General features: G+C 44.4%; 1 protein-coding gene across 2 annotated transcripts in view; it reads right to left on the reverse strand.

Annotated features, from left to right (window-relative positions):
* Positions 1-942: 942 nt before the first annotated feature.
* Positions 943-17,402, reverse strand: part of FBXW2 (F-box and WD repeat domain containing 2) — a 32,542-nt gene continuing 16,082 nt past the window's right edge. For both annotated transcript variants that reach the window (XM_042912209.1, XM_042912208.1), the window contains 4 exons: positions 15,588-15,721; positions 13,196-13,282; positions 12,161-12,330; positions 943-5,832 (listed from right to left, as the gene is read on the reverse strand). In XM_042912209.1, coding sequence (XP_042768143.1) covers positions 5,544-5,832; positions 12,161-12,330; positions 13,196-13,282; positions 15,588-15,721 — 680 coding nt within the window. In that variant the 3' untranslated portion in view covers positions 943-5,543. The remainder of the gene's footprint in view (positions 5,833-12,160; positions 12,331-13,195; positions 13,283-15,587; positions 15,722-17,402) is intronic.

A 17,402-nucleotide genomic window follows, 5' to 3' on the forward strand; every position in this document is an offset into this window, starting at 1 on the left:
AGGGCTGGTAGAAAGGAACAATGGGGGTTTTTCCATGAGGCTGGGAAAAGACCCAAAGTGCAAAGCCAGGAAAAGAAATCAAAAACTGAAGAGATGAGTTGAGACTCAATTATGGGTAGGTTAATACATCTAGACTAGACCCTCTTCCCCCCACCCCCCACCCCTGTTGGTAATAGTGACTCACTGAGGTGGTTTGAACAGAGGAGCCATGTGCTTGAAGGAGCGGTTGGCGAGACTCCCCGGAAGCATTCCAGAGTGTGAACGGGCGGAAAGGCACACGCAAGTGATGAAGGGGGAAGGGAACAGTCCAGGTTTGGATCCAAGAGACTTGAAGTAGGGAGAGAATGGGAAGGGAAACAAGGAAAGGTGGGGAAAATCTAGGGTCTAGGTCTGCGGAGGCTAAAACTCTGGGCCCCAACCCCCTCATCACCGCTCACTACTCCTCCAAGCAATTAGCCACTTTTCAGGCCTCAATTTTCTCTGTATAACAGGACAGCCTGCCCTATGATGGTGTCGTTGGGGATCAAAGGTACAGGATGATGTTTGGTGAACAACAAGGGGCCTTACAAACTGAAATGAAGAAGAATGACCCAACTAGGAGATGGGCTGAATAGTGGAGGAAGGGAGAATCCCAAGCTCTGCAACCTGCATTCATGGTACTTCCCCCTGTCTGTATCTACTCATGGAGGTCGCCAAAATTCTTTCCTTGCATTTGACTTTTCAACGTATTGTTTCCCTCTTGGATCTCATTCAGAAATTGTTATATTATTGGGCTTACGTTCTAGAACGTGCAGAAACAGCAAAGGAACAGAGTCGCTTTAGATCACACGACAGCCAGTTCCATTTCTAAAAAACACATTCTAAAACGCGATCAACTCTCGCAAAGTCCCACCTGAATTCACTGGGGAAAGAAGGCAAGTAAATAGTCTTAAAACTACAGAATGTATTTTTAAGGAAACGCAGCTTTATTACTTTCAAGTACAAACAATAACTTGGACTTGACTAACCAAATGTTGCCTAATTGAGAGAACCTGTCTTAATGTATAGACATCAATGATTTATAGTTAGCACAATCACTCACAGTAGAATGCTTCCATACGATGCGTGAAAGTAACTTCTCATCTTCTAAAGACATCTTGTCCCACATTCTCTCCACTATCTGCTCACGCAGTCCCTTTCTCCTCCCACCCCACAGACACTTCAGATACAAACTTCACCTCCTTCCCCCTAGATCACAATAGACATCAAATTAGTGAAACACATTTTGACCACGTTGCTACAGACGTCGGATTGGTGAGACCAGCCTTTTTCAACCTGAGCGCTCTCGTCGAGAGTACGAAGTCTAAATTAGTCGAAATGCGTCTGTTCACAATGTGAGTAGAGGGACACAGGGTAATTGTGAGCTTTTGTCATCTGCGTTAATAGTTTTCCAGGTTGAAATATGCAAAAACATTTTTCTCTGAGCACATTCATGAAGCGCAGACGTGGCTGGGTTCTCTAGGCGGCGACGACAGCACGGGGTTACGACTCGTCAGGACCGTAATACTAACTGGAAGCGACCGAAGTCCCCTGTCGTAGGAAGACCGGAGACACCCTGAAACAACTCGACAGCCAACACCCATTTGAACGGAGCACGATCATTCAGCCTGATAAGGGAGTGGTACAAAGACTACCCAGGACTCCACCGGAGGATTCATTCTGGGGAACACTTTCCTAGAGTAGGCACAAGGGACCGACCCTCTGCTCCCACGCTGCCGAAGACACCTAGTGGGCATTTCTGCCCAAGACGCTAACCTGCTCTTGCCATCACACTCTGTCTGGGGGCCGCGTAATCCTCTGGGGTGTCTCGGGTGTCCTGCAAATATCGTGGCCAGCACCGGCATAACCAGGTAGGAAGGCTGTGTCACGGGGACAGACCTCAAGAGCTTCCCTCCTGCCCTGACAAATCCTGTGTCCCTAAAGGCAAAGGGGACCGTGTGGCCCGCCCCAGACGGCGTCCTAGAGCAGTGATCTGATTCTGCGCGCTTCCTGACTGAGGAGGGCACCTGCAGGTCGCCCAGGCCTGCCAGAGGCCAAGCGGAGGCCCCGAGACTGGTAGAGTGAGTGGCGGTGGAAGCTTCACCTCCAGGCCCCCAAGAAGCTAGGGGGCACTGTCCCCGCTTCAAGGAGCTGGCCGCGTCTGGCCAGAGCAGCGGCGGAAAACCCGGCTGCACCTCCATCCTTCGCCATTTCTGTTAGGTCGAAATGCCGAACCGAACAAGCCACTTCTTGTCTAAAATGATACCGTTTACAAAAATATTTCTTTTCTCCTGAAGTGGTTTTACAAATGCAGAGCAGTGACCACTCTCTCGAGCGCAAACACTGGAATGATTACATCACCCTCATCCACACTTCGCCGATGTCTGCAATGGCCACAAGGGTCTTTTTTAACTGTGAAAAATGAGGTGCGATCTAAAATTTAGTAACAGTATTTATTCCCTACCTTCCACTTACAAAAAGCTATCCAAACGTGTGCACCTTCCCATGGAACTTTTCAAAGTCTAGACCCACCCCTGAAAAGAAGGCTTCCTTCCTATTCCTCTGACAGGTCTGAAGGTCAGCCTGGTATCAGTTTTGCCGAATTTGACTTCTTACTGCAAACAACGGGGCTGGAGGAAATGACTTTGCTTTGGAATGTTAGAACTTCCCACTCCCTCAGCTCTCCTGGACCCCCAGCCCCACCCTTATGGAGCTGAGAGGTGAGGAGCCCCTCCCTCCCACCACACATCTTCACTCAAGAAATCCAACGCTCATCAAGAAAGGATGGAGTCTATGTGCTCAGGACTTGCGAATTTTTCAGAAACGAGCATGTTCACAAAAGAGGAAAAGGCAGCTGCCTCCCCTCAGAGCTAAGGGAGCGCAAGTCAGGGCGCGGGGAAGACAACCTTGTAAGGCAATGAAAGGGGACTAAGAAACTACAGCTTTAGCTACCTCCTCCCCACCCTCTGATGCTCCAGTTTGCTTTATTCTTTCAAAGGACACGTTAGCTCTTCATTTTCACAAAAGCCGGCCATTGTATGGCTAAATCCGGCATCTATAAAGCACTGAAATAACCCGCTCAGGTGGAACGAAGGCCTTTGGTGAGGAGGAATCTAAGTGAGGACTCCAACCACTGCCTCAAGTACTGCTGTCCCAACCAGCTGCGCCACGCTACCTGATGGGAACTTCGGTGTCCACTGAAAACTGAAATGGGACGTGCCGTAAAAGTGCCAGGTTGGTCATTAAAAAAAAAAAAAAAAATTCCCACAAATGACTATAATTCCTGCTGGATATATCTGGGAGTGAGGTGGGCGTAGGGATGGCCATCAGATCTGCAATCTCAGTTATTTGTTCAGGTTGGAGGAAGAGGAAAAAGTCATTTGCCCTCATCACCGCCCAAAGTCTCCTGAGGCCCCTGTGAAATCGGTTCCGGCCGCAATTCTGGTTCCGGTTCTTGGAAGACGGAGAGGAGCCCACGCACAGAACCCATGGCCTTTGGGGATGGAGAACACATTACCCTTTTACCTCATCCCCTCACAGTCTCAACAAGAATATTAACTAAACCTGTCCTTGAAGCCAAACACGAATTCTCTAGAATATTAACTTTACGAAGGCCTTCAGAGGTCACCGTCGGGCTCTGTGCTACTGCGGAATGTGGGAGGGCTGGGTCCCCACCAGGGCTGGCATCATTCTCAGCTCTGCTGGGAGCCTTTCTCCCACCTGTAAAACGGACAGGCTTTCATATTCGCGTCAGCAAGAACAAATAACATATTCCCAGGTGGAGGCTGCAAATGGGGTTCCAGTTCGTATGTTCACCTTCAAACTACTTTCCTGTTGGCCCGCGGATGAAACGCGCCCCCTCACTTTCCTGTAACACAATGGGAAACAGCTGAATTGTCCTACAGCTCGCTCCCTCTACTTTGTCCCTAATGTTGTGACGACGATGTCAAAACACTCCCGTTGCGGATCACAGAATTACCGAACTTTACAGGAATGACAGGGTAGAGGATGCAAACTGGTAGCCCACAGACATGCTTGGTTTAGCTCATTGTATTTTACACTATCTACAATTAGTTGTCAACATTTCAAAAATCAGGAGGTTTCAAATAAAGATCTGGATTTCTACTCCCTCTTAAAGAAATCATGAAGACCCACCACCACTGAGAGCTGAGTAACTGCCCCATTAAATACGCTTTCCGTGATTCAGCACAACCCTAACGCCTTTCAGCCATTTATGTTATCTGCATGGCTGCCCTGGGCATCTGAGTTTGTAAACCCTAATCTAAGCCCAGAGATAAAAAGTTAACCAGCCTGAAGCCACGTGTCAAGTTAGAGGCAAAGGAGGAAGAACAAGGTAGGTTCAGGTACCTTTCCTTCAAAGACAGCCCACTGTCTTTTTAAAGAACCAAGATTCTCCTCAGCATTTCATCCAGTTGCTAACATCTTGCTAACATCCAATCTGCTAACATCCAAATGCTAACATTCTAGGGAATCTGTTATATTTTCTACATTTCCCCTGGGTCCATCTGACTCCCTTATAGATAATAACTCTGTACCAATGATTTCATTTAACTATTATCTTCAACCCAAAAGAAACCATGAATCAGACAAAACTGAAATACCAACTTTTGCCCACACTTCAGTAGATGCAGGACCAAAACCTCAGAAATCACTTAGCTTAACACCTGGCTATACAGACAGGGAAAATGGGGCCCACGGAAGTGATATAGTGAGGTCACAGGGTTCCTAGGTAACAGGGCCAGTCTTCGACCTTCCAGCTCAGCGCCCTTTCTACTGTACCAGTCACCTGTGTGCACTCACCCAGGCGGCAGGGGACCGATGGCCAGCTTGCTCCACACGGAAACGAAAACCATAGAACTCCCTTACATCTCAGACCTGGCCAACCCTGACTCTGCCAAGTACTAGGGTTTAGAATGTGTTGTGAACAATTTATAGAACTTGATACGCCCTGGAAGACAGACCTTCTTTAGAACTGGTATGTGGTGGAGAGTTTATGAATGTCACAGGACTCAGTGGTCTTTGTAACACTGGCTATTATAAAAGCTAAGCCCCACGTGAGAGAAGTTGCTGGAACAACATCATAGCACCTTTGCTTCAACTTCAAAAGAAAAAAAGGCGATGGTAAAAAGCTTTAATAACAGACTGAATGTGTTTTTATAGGCAACCAATTAGCAGATTAATGAGCCATTTAACTTTCTTTACTTAAAACCAATATTCAAGAAAGATGAACCCAAAATGCATCCTCTTCTATTGACCAACATAACTAAGTACAAATGAAGTCAATGGCGTACCCCCACTAGCATGCTGTGCTGTATGTCAATAAAACAAGCCCTCCCCCGCCCCGAGCCCTGGCCCCCTGGCAAACATGGATAAATGATTGTGCACTGCGCGATGATACCATTAGGTGAGAACTTTGGTTCATGCAGTCGGCTGCCACAGAGGTTGCACTGAAAACCCGCAGCCCCGGCACCCAAAGTCAAGTCAGCGGTGGTAAGCTCGTGGCGTCAGCCGTGCTCCTTCCACAACACCAGGTGAATACTGTGGTCAGGCATGCTGGTGGCAAAGACCAAGCCCGTGTCATTGTGCCCATCCAGTCCATTGAGCCAGGATGCTTCGCCCGCCAGGAAGCTTGAGCCTCTCTTTGATTTCCTGTACTCTGGCAGAGGCCAGCGGCTAATCAGGCTCTCTGTCCGCAAGTCCATGATATACAGGTAGCGGTTGTCAAACAGCAGGGCAAAGATATCTCCAAAGCCAAGCAAGGCCAAGTTTGCTATCTCAGGAGTCTTGATGACCCTACAAAGACGAGAGTTAGGAAACATGAACCAGAAGGCAACTTTACTTCTGTTTCTGCCACTGTAATCTTTTCTGGAGACATTAAAAACCAATACAAAATTCAAGAAAATGTAGAGAGTTAAATGAAAGTTTTCAATAAAATGGAAAAGACAAAAAGCTGAGCTTACTTAAAAAGGGGGAAGAGGAAGAACCCTGACATGATAACAGCGGCACGTAAGGGAAAAGGCAGTGTCTGATGCGTATCTCTGAAGGCGCAAGATGCCCACCCAGGCTGGAAAGGATCTTACAGATTATCTCACTTAGGTGAAAACTGAAGTCCCGCTGGGGTCCATACTGTGGCTAAGGATTACCAGGGAGAATTAGAATGCAAGACTCAACTCGTACCACTAGGTAAAAAGATGGATTCATCAAACCCTAGAACACTGGCCTGTGGGAGCCTCCTGTGCCTGGAACAAAGACTGGAAACCAGGTGGCTCCAGTGCTACTCTACTCGGCAGGTAGCCAACCCTAAATCCAGCAGAGGCCAGAAGAACCAAGGTGTTCCTAAATAATCCAGAAACACTAACAACAGATGCATCAGAAATTGTTAGGGAAGACTGGGGGTGTGGAGAGGGCACCCCTCACCTTCCCCAAACACTGACGACAAAGGCACAGAACGGGAGAGGCCCAGCCAAACAGCAAAAGAAACGCACAAAAAAACACAGTCTCTGTCGTCTGCACACTTAGTGAGGCGCCAAGACTGACAAGGAAAGCTGACGTCCTCTTTGGAGGCACCAGGAAGAGAGCTGTGAGAGAAGGATGCGCAAACCCTGCTCTGGAACAGTGGGGGGGGGGGGGGGGGGGGCCTGTGAAAGGCCGGGTTGACCCGCATTTTAACAAGGACACTGCCAACTAGCGTGTGCCCGAGAGCTCACCCAGAACAGGCAGGGCCTGGTAACTGGGACAAAGAAAGAACACAAGGGAGATCAGCTGACAGGGGGAGAAAAAGAGCTGGCAGGGACAGGGAAACTATACACGATCACCGCCCACACGTACGAAGTGAAGGACATGTGAGGCCAGACGTCATGACCTCTAGAAGAGAGAACTAGGGTCCGAGCAGATTTCAGCGGACATTGGAAAGGGAGGGGACTGAGTAGTGAAGACGACCTATTCCCCACACTCAACCTGTCCAAAACTGAAGTGTGGGCCAACCCTGTTTCTCTTCCTTATTTCCTTCCTTGCTCTTTCACCCAGTTGCTCAGGTAACAAACCATGACAACCGCCGAACTCTCCACCTCACTCAAGCAACAAATTCAATACCAAGATCAACTGATTTTACCTCTTAAAGTTTCTACTTTGTTCGCTATTAGCGAAATTGCCACGACTGATCCAAGATGTCATCCTTTGCCTGAGCTGCCAACAGTCTCAACTGGTCTTCCCACAGCTATTCTTTGCCCCTTTTAGTCAGCTAATCTCACTCTAAAATCTAATCCTATTAACACCTCTTTTAACTTTAAACCCTCTGGTGGTTCTCTACTGCACTCATGTCTCCGGCACCAGGCTCCTTCAGTCTCAGGGCCTTTGAACAGCCAGGTCACTCGGTCTACAATGCTCCTTATTGCACACCATCCGCTGGCACTTAGTTAATGCAGACACTCATCCTTCAGGGCTCAGCTCAAACCTCTTCTTCAAAGAAGCTTTCCTTTACTGCTCAACTAGCTGGGGGTCTCAAAGTACCCCATACTGTGTTGCCCTTAGCCCAACCACTAAAACACCTAGTTATTTAATGTCAGTCTTCCCTCTTGCTGGTTAGTAATTTCTACAAGTTTGGTAAGTAGTTCTGCAGGTTCCCAGTACATATCCCAATGCCAAAAACATACGTAGGTGCTCAATAAATATCTGCTAACAAATAGAGCAGTGGTGCAATGAACATGGGTAAATAACAACTCCTACGAAAGAGATCCAAAGGAAACTGGGAAAACAGCAGAAAAGTCCAGTAAGTCCCACGTCACCAATGCAAAGCAGGAAACAACCAGAAACTTAGGTAACCGGGTGGCTAGCAGATAGGACTCCAGCCACTGGAGCACAAATATGTTGCAGAGGGGAATGCAGGTCTCGACAGGCTCACAGCCCCTTTAACTTTGATTACTTTAGAACTGTAAACAGATATCCCTGCCGTGCCCTCTGGGCCCTGGAACCCAAATCACCCTGCTTGCTGTAGTGAGTTAACTTAGCCCAAGAGACGGCCTGTCTCCGATTTCCTGAGCACCATGCTACCACGTGTGCTTTGCTTCTTTTCAGCTAAGTGGCCCTGCCTGGTCTCAGCAACGGAGGCCACAGGACTTGCACTAAGATTTCAAAAGAGGCTGGTTTATTTGTGTTGCAGGGGGTGAGGAGGAGGCAAGACATAAAATGTCCCCCTTTCTTTTTTAATTTGTTCTCATTTTATTTATTTTTTTAAATTTACATCCCAATTAGTTAGCATATAGTGCAACAATGATTTCAGGAGTAGATTCCTTAGTGCCTCTTACCCATTTAGCCCATCCCCCCTCCCACGACCCCTCCAGCAACCCTCGCTTTGTTCTCCATATTTGAGTCACTTAATGCTTTGTCCCCCTCCATGTTTTTATGCTATTTTTGTTTCTCTTCCCTTACGTTCATCTGTTTTGTCTCTTAAAGTCCTCATATGAGTGAAATCAAATGATTTTTGTCTTTCTCCGACTGACGAATTTCACTTCACATAATACCCTCCAGTTCCATCCACGTAGTTGCAAATGGCAAGATTTCATTCTTTTTGATGCCGAGTGATACTCCATTATATATACATACACACACACACCACATCTTCTTTATCCGTTCATCCGCCGATGGACATCTGGGCTCTTTCCATACTTTGGCTATTGTGGATAGTGCTGCTATAAACATGGGGGTGCATGTGTCCCTTCGAAACAGCACACCTGTATCCCGTGGATAAATAAAATGGCCCCCTTTCAAAGAAAAATCTAAGGGTGCCTGGGTGGCTCAGTTGGTTAAGTGTCTAACTCTTGATTTCAACTCAGGTCATGATGTCATGGTTCGTGGGATCAAGCCCCACGTCGTCTCTGTGCTGACAGCGCAGAGCCTGCTTGGGATTCTCCCTCTGTCCCTCTCTCTCTGCCCATACCATGCTGTGGGTGTGCGCACACGCTCTCTCAAAATAAACAAAAATAAAAACATTTTAAAAAGAAAAGTCTAAACTTAACACTTCCTAGCAGCAAACAAATGTGTAGGTTTATTGCTCAAAGCTAGTGTATCTGAATAACAAAAATTAACACAACTTTCTTCTGGAACTCTGGACTCTTTAAGCCATTCTGAGTAAGAGAAATACATACATGAGAAAGGTAAATGTGGGATCAAAATAAAACCTTTAGAAATTCTAAGCATTCCACCTTACCTTTGCATCCCTCCTATCCAAATTTTGATTCAAAACAAAAACAATACTAAACTGTAATAAAGATCAGATTTTTCCCATGGTGACTACTTGGATTTTTGCCAAGTATCACATTCTTTCAAAAGTTCCTTCTCTCTGGCTTGCTGGTACCTGAAGCATATGCCTACTGGATGATGCCAGATGGATGGATAGACAGATGGACAGAAAGAAGGATGAACAGACGCAGGACTAGGGTAAATTAGGGGGATGTTGCACAAGGCCCCTACCTTCTCTTGGTTTCAGTTTCCCCATCTATGAAATGAAAAGCATAGACTAAAGTTTTCTAGGATCTATTCCAGTCTTTTTTTTCCTCAAAGCATAATTATCAATCATTTCTAGAAATGATTCTGACAGCTTGGAAAGCTAATTGGTTAGAAATATTAAGTCTGATTCCGGGAAGATATAAAAGGGGTTACTTATAACTGTCTGACCAGAGAGACCGGGCCTGACAAAGTCCTATTGGCTAGCATGACAGATCCCATACCAGTTGCCCTCAAACAGTCATGGAGAAAAACAATGACGAGAACATTCAATTTTCGGTACAACTCCAAGCCAGCATTTCCTGAACCATTCTGTGGAGCACTAATTCTCTGAACCGTTAGTAGGTGTTCCTCAAAAAAAGGGCTTTGTATACAATGAGACTGAGGTACAGGAGGTTAAACAAATGCAAACAGGCTTCTTTGTGTAGAGCCTCTCAGAGCTATTGGTAATAAAGATCTGCCAGGTCTCGTACTTGGTCCTCTACTTGGTCCTCGTTACAGGTATTCCGTTTAGTCTTCACTTTATAGGTCAGGAAGTTGAGGCACAGAAAGGTAGAACCTTACATAAAATCATCCAGCTCATAGGAGATGGCACCAGATTTTAAGCCAAGCCTTATCACCAAAGTAAGTTCTTTTCATCACCATACGGCACTGGCTTCCATCAGCCTCCAGCATGCTTACAACTACCATCAATCTCCAAGAAGGGTCTAAAGTATGCAGTACTTTAAAGTATCACAGAATTATTTTGTCCACGGACCTCTTCTTATTTCTTTGAAGAGAAATCCTACAAATTCTGTTTTTCTCTAAATACCTCCATCTTTCTACTAGTCAACAGAAGGTCACTTGATCCCTTAATGCAGAATTTCACTGACCAGGAAGTGGAATTTAAAATATCAGAACTAGACATGCAGACGGCCAATGGACACATGAAAAGATGCTCGACATCATTCATCTTCAGGAAAATACAAATCAAAACCACAATAAGATATCACCTCACACCTGTCAGAAGGGCTAAAATCAAATACATAAGAAAAAACAAGTGTGGGCAAGGATTCAGAGAAAAACGGAATCCTTGTGCACCGTTGGTGGGAATGCAAACTGGTGCAGCTGTTGTGGAAAACAGTATGGAGACCCCGCAAAAGGTTAAAAATAGAACTACCCTATGATCCAACAATTGCACTACTAGGTATTTACCCAAAGAATACAACAATACTAATTCAAAGGGAAACATACACTCTTATGTTTACTGCAGTATTATTTACAATAGCCAGATTATGGAAGCAGCGTAAGTATCCATCGATAAGATGAATGGATAAAGAAGATGTGGGGAGCCTGGGTGGCTCAGTCGGTTAAGCGGCCGACTTCAGCTCAGGTCACGATCTCGCGGTCCGTGAGTTCAAGCCCCGTGTCGGGCTCTGGGCTGATGGCTCAGAGCCTGGAGCCTGCTTCCCATTCTGTGTCTCCCTCTCTCTCTGCCCCTCCCCCGTTCATGCTCTGTCTCTCTCTGTCTCAAAAATAAATAAACGTTTAAAAAAAAATTTTTAATAAAAAAAAAAAAAAGATGTGGTGTGTGTGTGTGTGTATACATGAATGTTATTCAGCCATAAAAAAGAATCAAATCTTGGTACACCTGGGTGGCTCAGTCAGTCAATCGTCCTACTCATGATGGGCTCGAGTCATGATCTTACAGTCGTGAAATCTAAGCCCCATGTTGGGCCCCTGTGCTGAGTATGGAGACTACTTCGGATTCCCTCTCTCTTCTCTCTCTCTGCCCCACCCCTGATCACACACTCTCTCTCAAAATAAATAAACTTAAAAATAAATAAATAAATAAAAGAAAAAATCAAATCTTGCCATTTGCAGCTATATAGATGGAGCTATCGAGTAGAATGCTAAGTCAGAGAAAAACAAATATATGATCTCACTCACATGCGGAATTTAAGAAACAAAACAAATGAGCAAAGGAAAAAGAAAAGAGAGCAAGAGAGAGAGACAAACCAAGAAGCAGACTCTTCAGTATTGAGAACAAACTGATGGTTACCAGAAGGGAGGTGAGTGAAGGGATGGATGGAATAGGTGACGGGGATTAAGGAGTGCACATGTTTTGATGAGCCCTAGGTGTTGCACGGAATTGAAATACAGTAGTTTCAGGTGTACAATGTAGTAACACTGCACGGCAACTGTATTGGAATTAAAATAAGAAATTTAATTAAAAAATCATTATTTTACTAAATATACCTTATCTGTCTAAAACTTTAAACAAATATATTTTAAAAAAATATTAGAACTAGAGATCTGAAAGTTCTTTTTATCCAAGCCTCTCGTTTTCCAGAAAAGCATGTTAAACTCTGAAAGGGGGAAGTAAGGGGAGGGATTAGAACCTAGATCTTTGAGGTTCTAGCATGAAACTCTAATTATTGCCTTTAATATTTTTATGTGTGTGATTTTCGGCATATAACCCTGTTTATAACTGATGTAGTAAACATTTCCCAAACACAAACTACTGACTGGTTTATCCAAATATTCAGTCTTGACTTTACTATTAAAACACAACAAACAAACAAACAAACAAAAAGAAAAAGAAAAAAGAGAACAGACCGTCAAAGATAGGAAACATTACCTGAGAATATCATAACTGGCAAAGTCCCACTGGTAGAGACCCAGCGCGGAACTACAGACAATGTATTTGCCATCAAAATGAAGTCTTGGCTGCAGGCAGATACTCCTATCCTCAGAGACAGACAATGTCTTCAAGCACTTGCAGTTAATTTCTCTCCCAATCGGCCAAATCTACAGATAAAAGAATATTAGACAAGATGACAAATCACATCACCATAGACAAGCTTACCCTTACACAATGCGGCCTATGGTTGCTGAAGGCAGTATAAAGTGAAGTACATGAGAAAGGCCACAAGTTTTATAGTTGAGAGGCATGGGTCCTAGTTCTGATGCTGCATGCATGTACTGTGTGATCTTGGGTAAAATCCGTACCCTCTCCGAACCTCAGTTCCCAAAATGAAGATGCCTACCACACAAAACAATTTAAAAACTGCAAAAAGAATGTATATAAGATCGCTCTGTAAACTTTTTGCAAATTGTTTTTATTATACAAGTAAATCTTCGTTTTCATAGTGTAGATCTAAGAATTGAAGTGGGTACAAGATGTGTGGTTTTTATTTTTTTAAGTTTATTTTCAGAGAGAGAGACAGAGAGCGAGCGAGCAAGCAAGCACACAAGCTGGGGAGAGGCAGAGAGAAGAAGAGACAGAATCCCAAGCAGGCTCCGCCGCGCCACCAGTGCAGAGCCCAGTGTGAGGCCGGGACCCACGAACCGCGAGATCATGACCTGAGCCGAGATCAAGAGTCAGATGCTCAACCGACTAAGCCACCCAGGCACCCTGAGATGTGTCTTAAGAAAACAGAATGTGAAGATAAATTTGTGTTTTCTTTTTTCTTTGCTTGCAAATCAGGGTTAGAAACTGCGTTGTACATAGAAATAACAAGCAATTCTCTTTCCAATGGGTTTAAGATGGCTTATACTAAGACATTCCTGCTTCCCTTAAAATATTCCCCCTGTGCTACACCATTTTAATTTCCTTGTATTTGCCAGTTTTTCTTTGATGAGGCAAATTAATGGAGGAAAAAAAAAACCTCACCTTGATCTCATATTTGTCCGCACTTAAGAGTATGTAGTCTCCAGGGCTGTGCAAAAGAGACTTGACTTTACACTTCTGCAAAACCACCTAGAAATATAAACATCCATGTTACAGAAAGATCCTTTTAAAACTGTTTCTAGATTCCTTTTTTTAAAAATTAAAATAGGAAAAAGAGCCCAAAATGAGCTGGTACGCTAGAACAGCTAAGCTGTAACTCTAGGACCAAGTTAGCCTCTAGTTAGTACAACCACAGTCTCTATATTTTCAGCAGGATCTAAAATTGTCTAATGATGGCAGCATTTAATTTCAACTTTAATCTGGAAGCAAACATTTGGAATGGTTTTAAAAACTGTAAAATGTGACCTCATAGAAAGTGTGAGGAACAGGAAAGAAAACAGTCCGTAAACCTAGAAATAGTTACAAATAATCTGTATTCAGGAGCACGGGCATGTGCATTGTAAGGGAAAACGCACTGGACCTGGGACCAGAATCTGCCATATACTGACTCTGCAACCTTGGACAAGACCGTCTAGCACCTTTGTTTCTCAGTTTCCTCATCTTTAAAATAGGGGACGAGGCATGTATTAGATCTCACAATTGCAATGAAAATGAAATAAAACAATTAAATGATGACGATGATGATGAAATAAGAGCTAGCCATCCATTAGCACTGGGGATAGTCTGTAGACATTTAGGTGCCAGTTATTTTGTAATAAGTCAGCACAAAGTGAGGAGGTGGCCAGGCTCACTTGTTCTGAAGCCCGGGTTGCACACTCAACTGAAACACAGACCTACTAACCGCACGCACCCTGCTGGGTTCCGTGCCATGACCTCACTCAGAATTCATAGGAACATTTAACAGATACAAGTCAGGCCCCGAAGGGAGGGGCAGCTTGCCTAAAACATCACGGTCAGCATCCTGGCCCCAACTCCAGTGTTTTTAACACCACACCAAACTGTCTTATGTAACTTTTCCACTGAAATATTCAATGTGTCCAATACAGAACTGTGGTAAAAGATACAGAACATAAAATGTCCTATCTCAACCATTTTAAGAGTACAGTTCAGTGCTGTTACTGACCTGCTCACCAACTGCTCTCCTTCCAGCTCCACCTATTTCAGGTAAACACATTCACCCACCCGACCTGAAACCCACTGGACATCAGATTCTTTCTTCTTTGTTCCCCAAGAGTCGGTACGCTCATTTGGCTTTACCTTAAAGACATATCCTTCGTGTGTGTTCTCTTTCTGAGCTGCCACCTCGGTCCGGGCCACAGGTATCTTTTGCTTGGATTATCGCAAACCCCTAACTGGCCTCGATGTGTCCGCTGTGCCCAACCCCAACCCACTGTTCACTCAGCGGCTGTTTTCTCCCTGCTCAGAACACCCAACTGCTTCTTGCTACATGTAGGACATGCACAATCCTTAACACAGCCAAGGAAGGCACACACGATGGCCACCTCTCCCACACCACCCCAGCACAGCTCCACTGGCCTTCAGGTCATCAAATGGTCCAGGTTCTCTCCCACCCAGGGCCTGGGCATACTCTGTGCACACGGAAACACTCCACTACTCTGTACACAGCTACCTCCGATTTCTTCATATTTTGTCCTTTCTCAAAAAGCTCTCCCCTGAAAGAGTTTAGATACCTCCTAGCCTTCCTCACAGAACACTGCACTCTTTCCTTCATGGCACTTAACACAATTTGTAATTATATATTTATTTGTGAAATTACTATTTAACAACTCTTTCTCCTACTGGGCTAACATCCATATCAAGCCTGGGTCTGCTTTGTTCACTCCTGTATCCTCCAGCCCTCACAGAAATACCTGGTAAGCTCAGGAAAAGTGTTTCTGCATGACATTTTCATGATTAATATTGCATTTGATCCTCACGGCCATCTTTTTTTGAAAATGAGTAAACACCACAATACTCTTTTAAGGACTTTATACATTTTTTCTTTGTCCCACTTCTTGCAATTATTTTTTTTTTTACATGAAAATTGCTTTTCTGATTAAAAAATATGCTTATCCTAAAGGGAAAAAAGCACCCACAGTTCCTAATAACCACCTTCAACATTTCGGTGCATGAACATATTTATTCAGAAACTGGTATCCTACTCTAGAGTTTTATTGTGTTTGTTCCCTCTACCCACCAAATATATTGTGAGTATTTTTCCATGTCCGTAAGTCCATTCATCTGTTAAACTATTTACTGAGTGCCTCTTACCTGCTGGTCACTGTTGTTGGCCATCACGCTTTGTGGGCGCACCTGCTCCGTCTTATGGCTCCCCTACCACTTACAAAGCAGCACCCAGCATCCTCCACCCCACCCCCAGCTCCCTCACCCCTTCAAAGCCTGATGTCGAGATTTCTCCTGTAAGTCTTCCTACCTTGGTGACCCATTCCGTGTGCCCGGTGAGTGTGTTCAGGCACGTCCCAGCAGATAAAGCCCATACTTTCACAGTGAAGTCTGCAGAGCCACTCACCAAGATATCCAGTTCATCATTGTAGTCAACGCTAAACACTAGTATATACAACATACACAGAGTTAAAACATGCCCGAGAGTCTTTTATAATAGAGTTCAATAACATTCATTCTCCCTAGCTGCTCAATGATATAATTCCTCAACCACAGTTACTGTTAAGAATGGTGCTACTCAGTTAAGAATTTTATGATAAAAAATATATCCCGTTCAAAATTCTTGTTATTATTATAGCTGATTATTCTAAGGATGGAACGTCCCTGGAGTAATGCAATCTTTTACACTTGTGCTAGCTTTAAAGCGAGAGGTAAAAGCAGTACTGGAGATAATGGCATTTCCACTCAGGACTGCCTGCCTGATCCGACACAAAGCTAATCCAGCTTATGCAGGGAAAATAGGAACATAGGTGGCCCTGCTTAGATGCGCACTATTTGTTGCAGTGAGACTCAACTTCAAGAATCATACCCATAATCAAGAAAACAATACCCATAATCAAGAAAAGCCAGTGTAACGAGAAAAACAAAAGACACACAAGTATCTCAACGGTCAGACTAAACCATTCTCTCAAACGGTTTGAATTTCTTCACAGGTGTACCCCCAGCACCTAAAACAGCAAGTTCTAGCCTGAGTACAGCAAGTACTCAAAACATTTGTTTTTAAATGCCTGCCAAACTCTAAAGGAACACTGGGGACCCAGAGATGAAGGGCTTTTCCTTAAGGAACTCAGTCTAAGTGAGGGGTGAAGGAGGAAGTCCAAAAAAATTAAATGTTTACCTCTTGCTAGGGAAACACCAAGGAGAATGACTAACTCTGCCCAGGGGTATCAGGGAAGACTTCAGGGAAGAGGCGATATTGGAGATGGGCCCTGAAGGATGAGTAGAGTTTATCAAGAAAAGAAAGAGAATATTGCAGGTAGAGGGAACAGCAAAGGCATGGAATTATGGAAAAGCCACAGCAATGTCCAGGGAACAGTAACGAGGAAATTTTTTAGAGCAGGGCTCTTGAAGTTGATCACCTGGAAGTCAATGTACATCTTGACACTATGGAACAGTATACTCAATTTAGTAAGTTCCATGCTAAACCACAGATTTTCCAATATTCATTTCCATAACAAACAAGTGGTAACAAATAAGCAGACTGAGGAAAAATGTGTAAGATGAAAAACAAAGTGGTGAAAAAATGGTCTTCAGGAGTAAAACAGCCAGGTTCACTGCAAAGTATTACTAAGCACCAGACACAACACAAAGAACTCAGGACGTAAGGATGAACAAGACAGGTAGGACCCTGCCTTGCTGGCAGTATAGCCTGGTACATCAGACTTATTTGTATGATGAGTGTTAGGACAAAATACAGGTTACTGGGAAACCTGTTCAGGGAGTCCGAGAAGACGCTTAAGAGCACAGACTGTGACTCTCCAAGACGAGTGCAGTGGGTAAATGGGGGAAAGGAAGGGAGCTGCTGCACAAGAGGCTGGGAAGCAGCTCAACATGATTTCTGCACAAAGCTCCAAAATACAATGCAACAGAGGTGGAAGCTCTGGTCTTGAGACTATATTCAAATGACCGATTTCTGCACACCAGGCCACTATAAAATTATTAGGAAAAATCAGGTATCTGTTTCCTTTGTCTTCTCTCTAGGCACTGTTTGTTTTAATCAGTTGTCAACCAAGCTCCAATGCAATGTAAAGTGTGTAGCTCACACAATCTGAGAACCACTGTCACT

This window comes from Panthera leo, chromosome D4 (genome assembly GCF_018350215.1).
Source record: "Panthera leo isolate Ple1 chromosome D4, P.leo_Ple1_pat1.1, whole genome shotgun sequence".
In the NCBI taxonomy this organism is placed as follows: Eukaryota; Metazoa; Chordata; class Mammalia; order Carnivora; family Felidae; genus Panthera; species Panthera leo.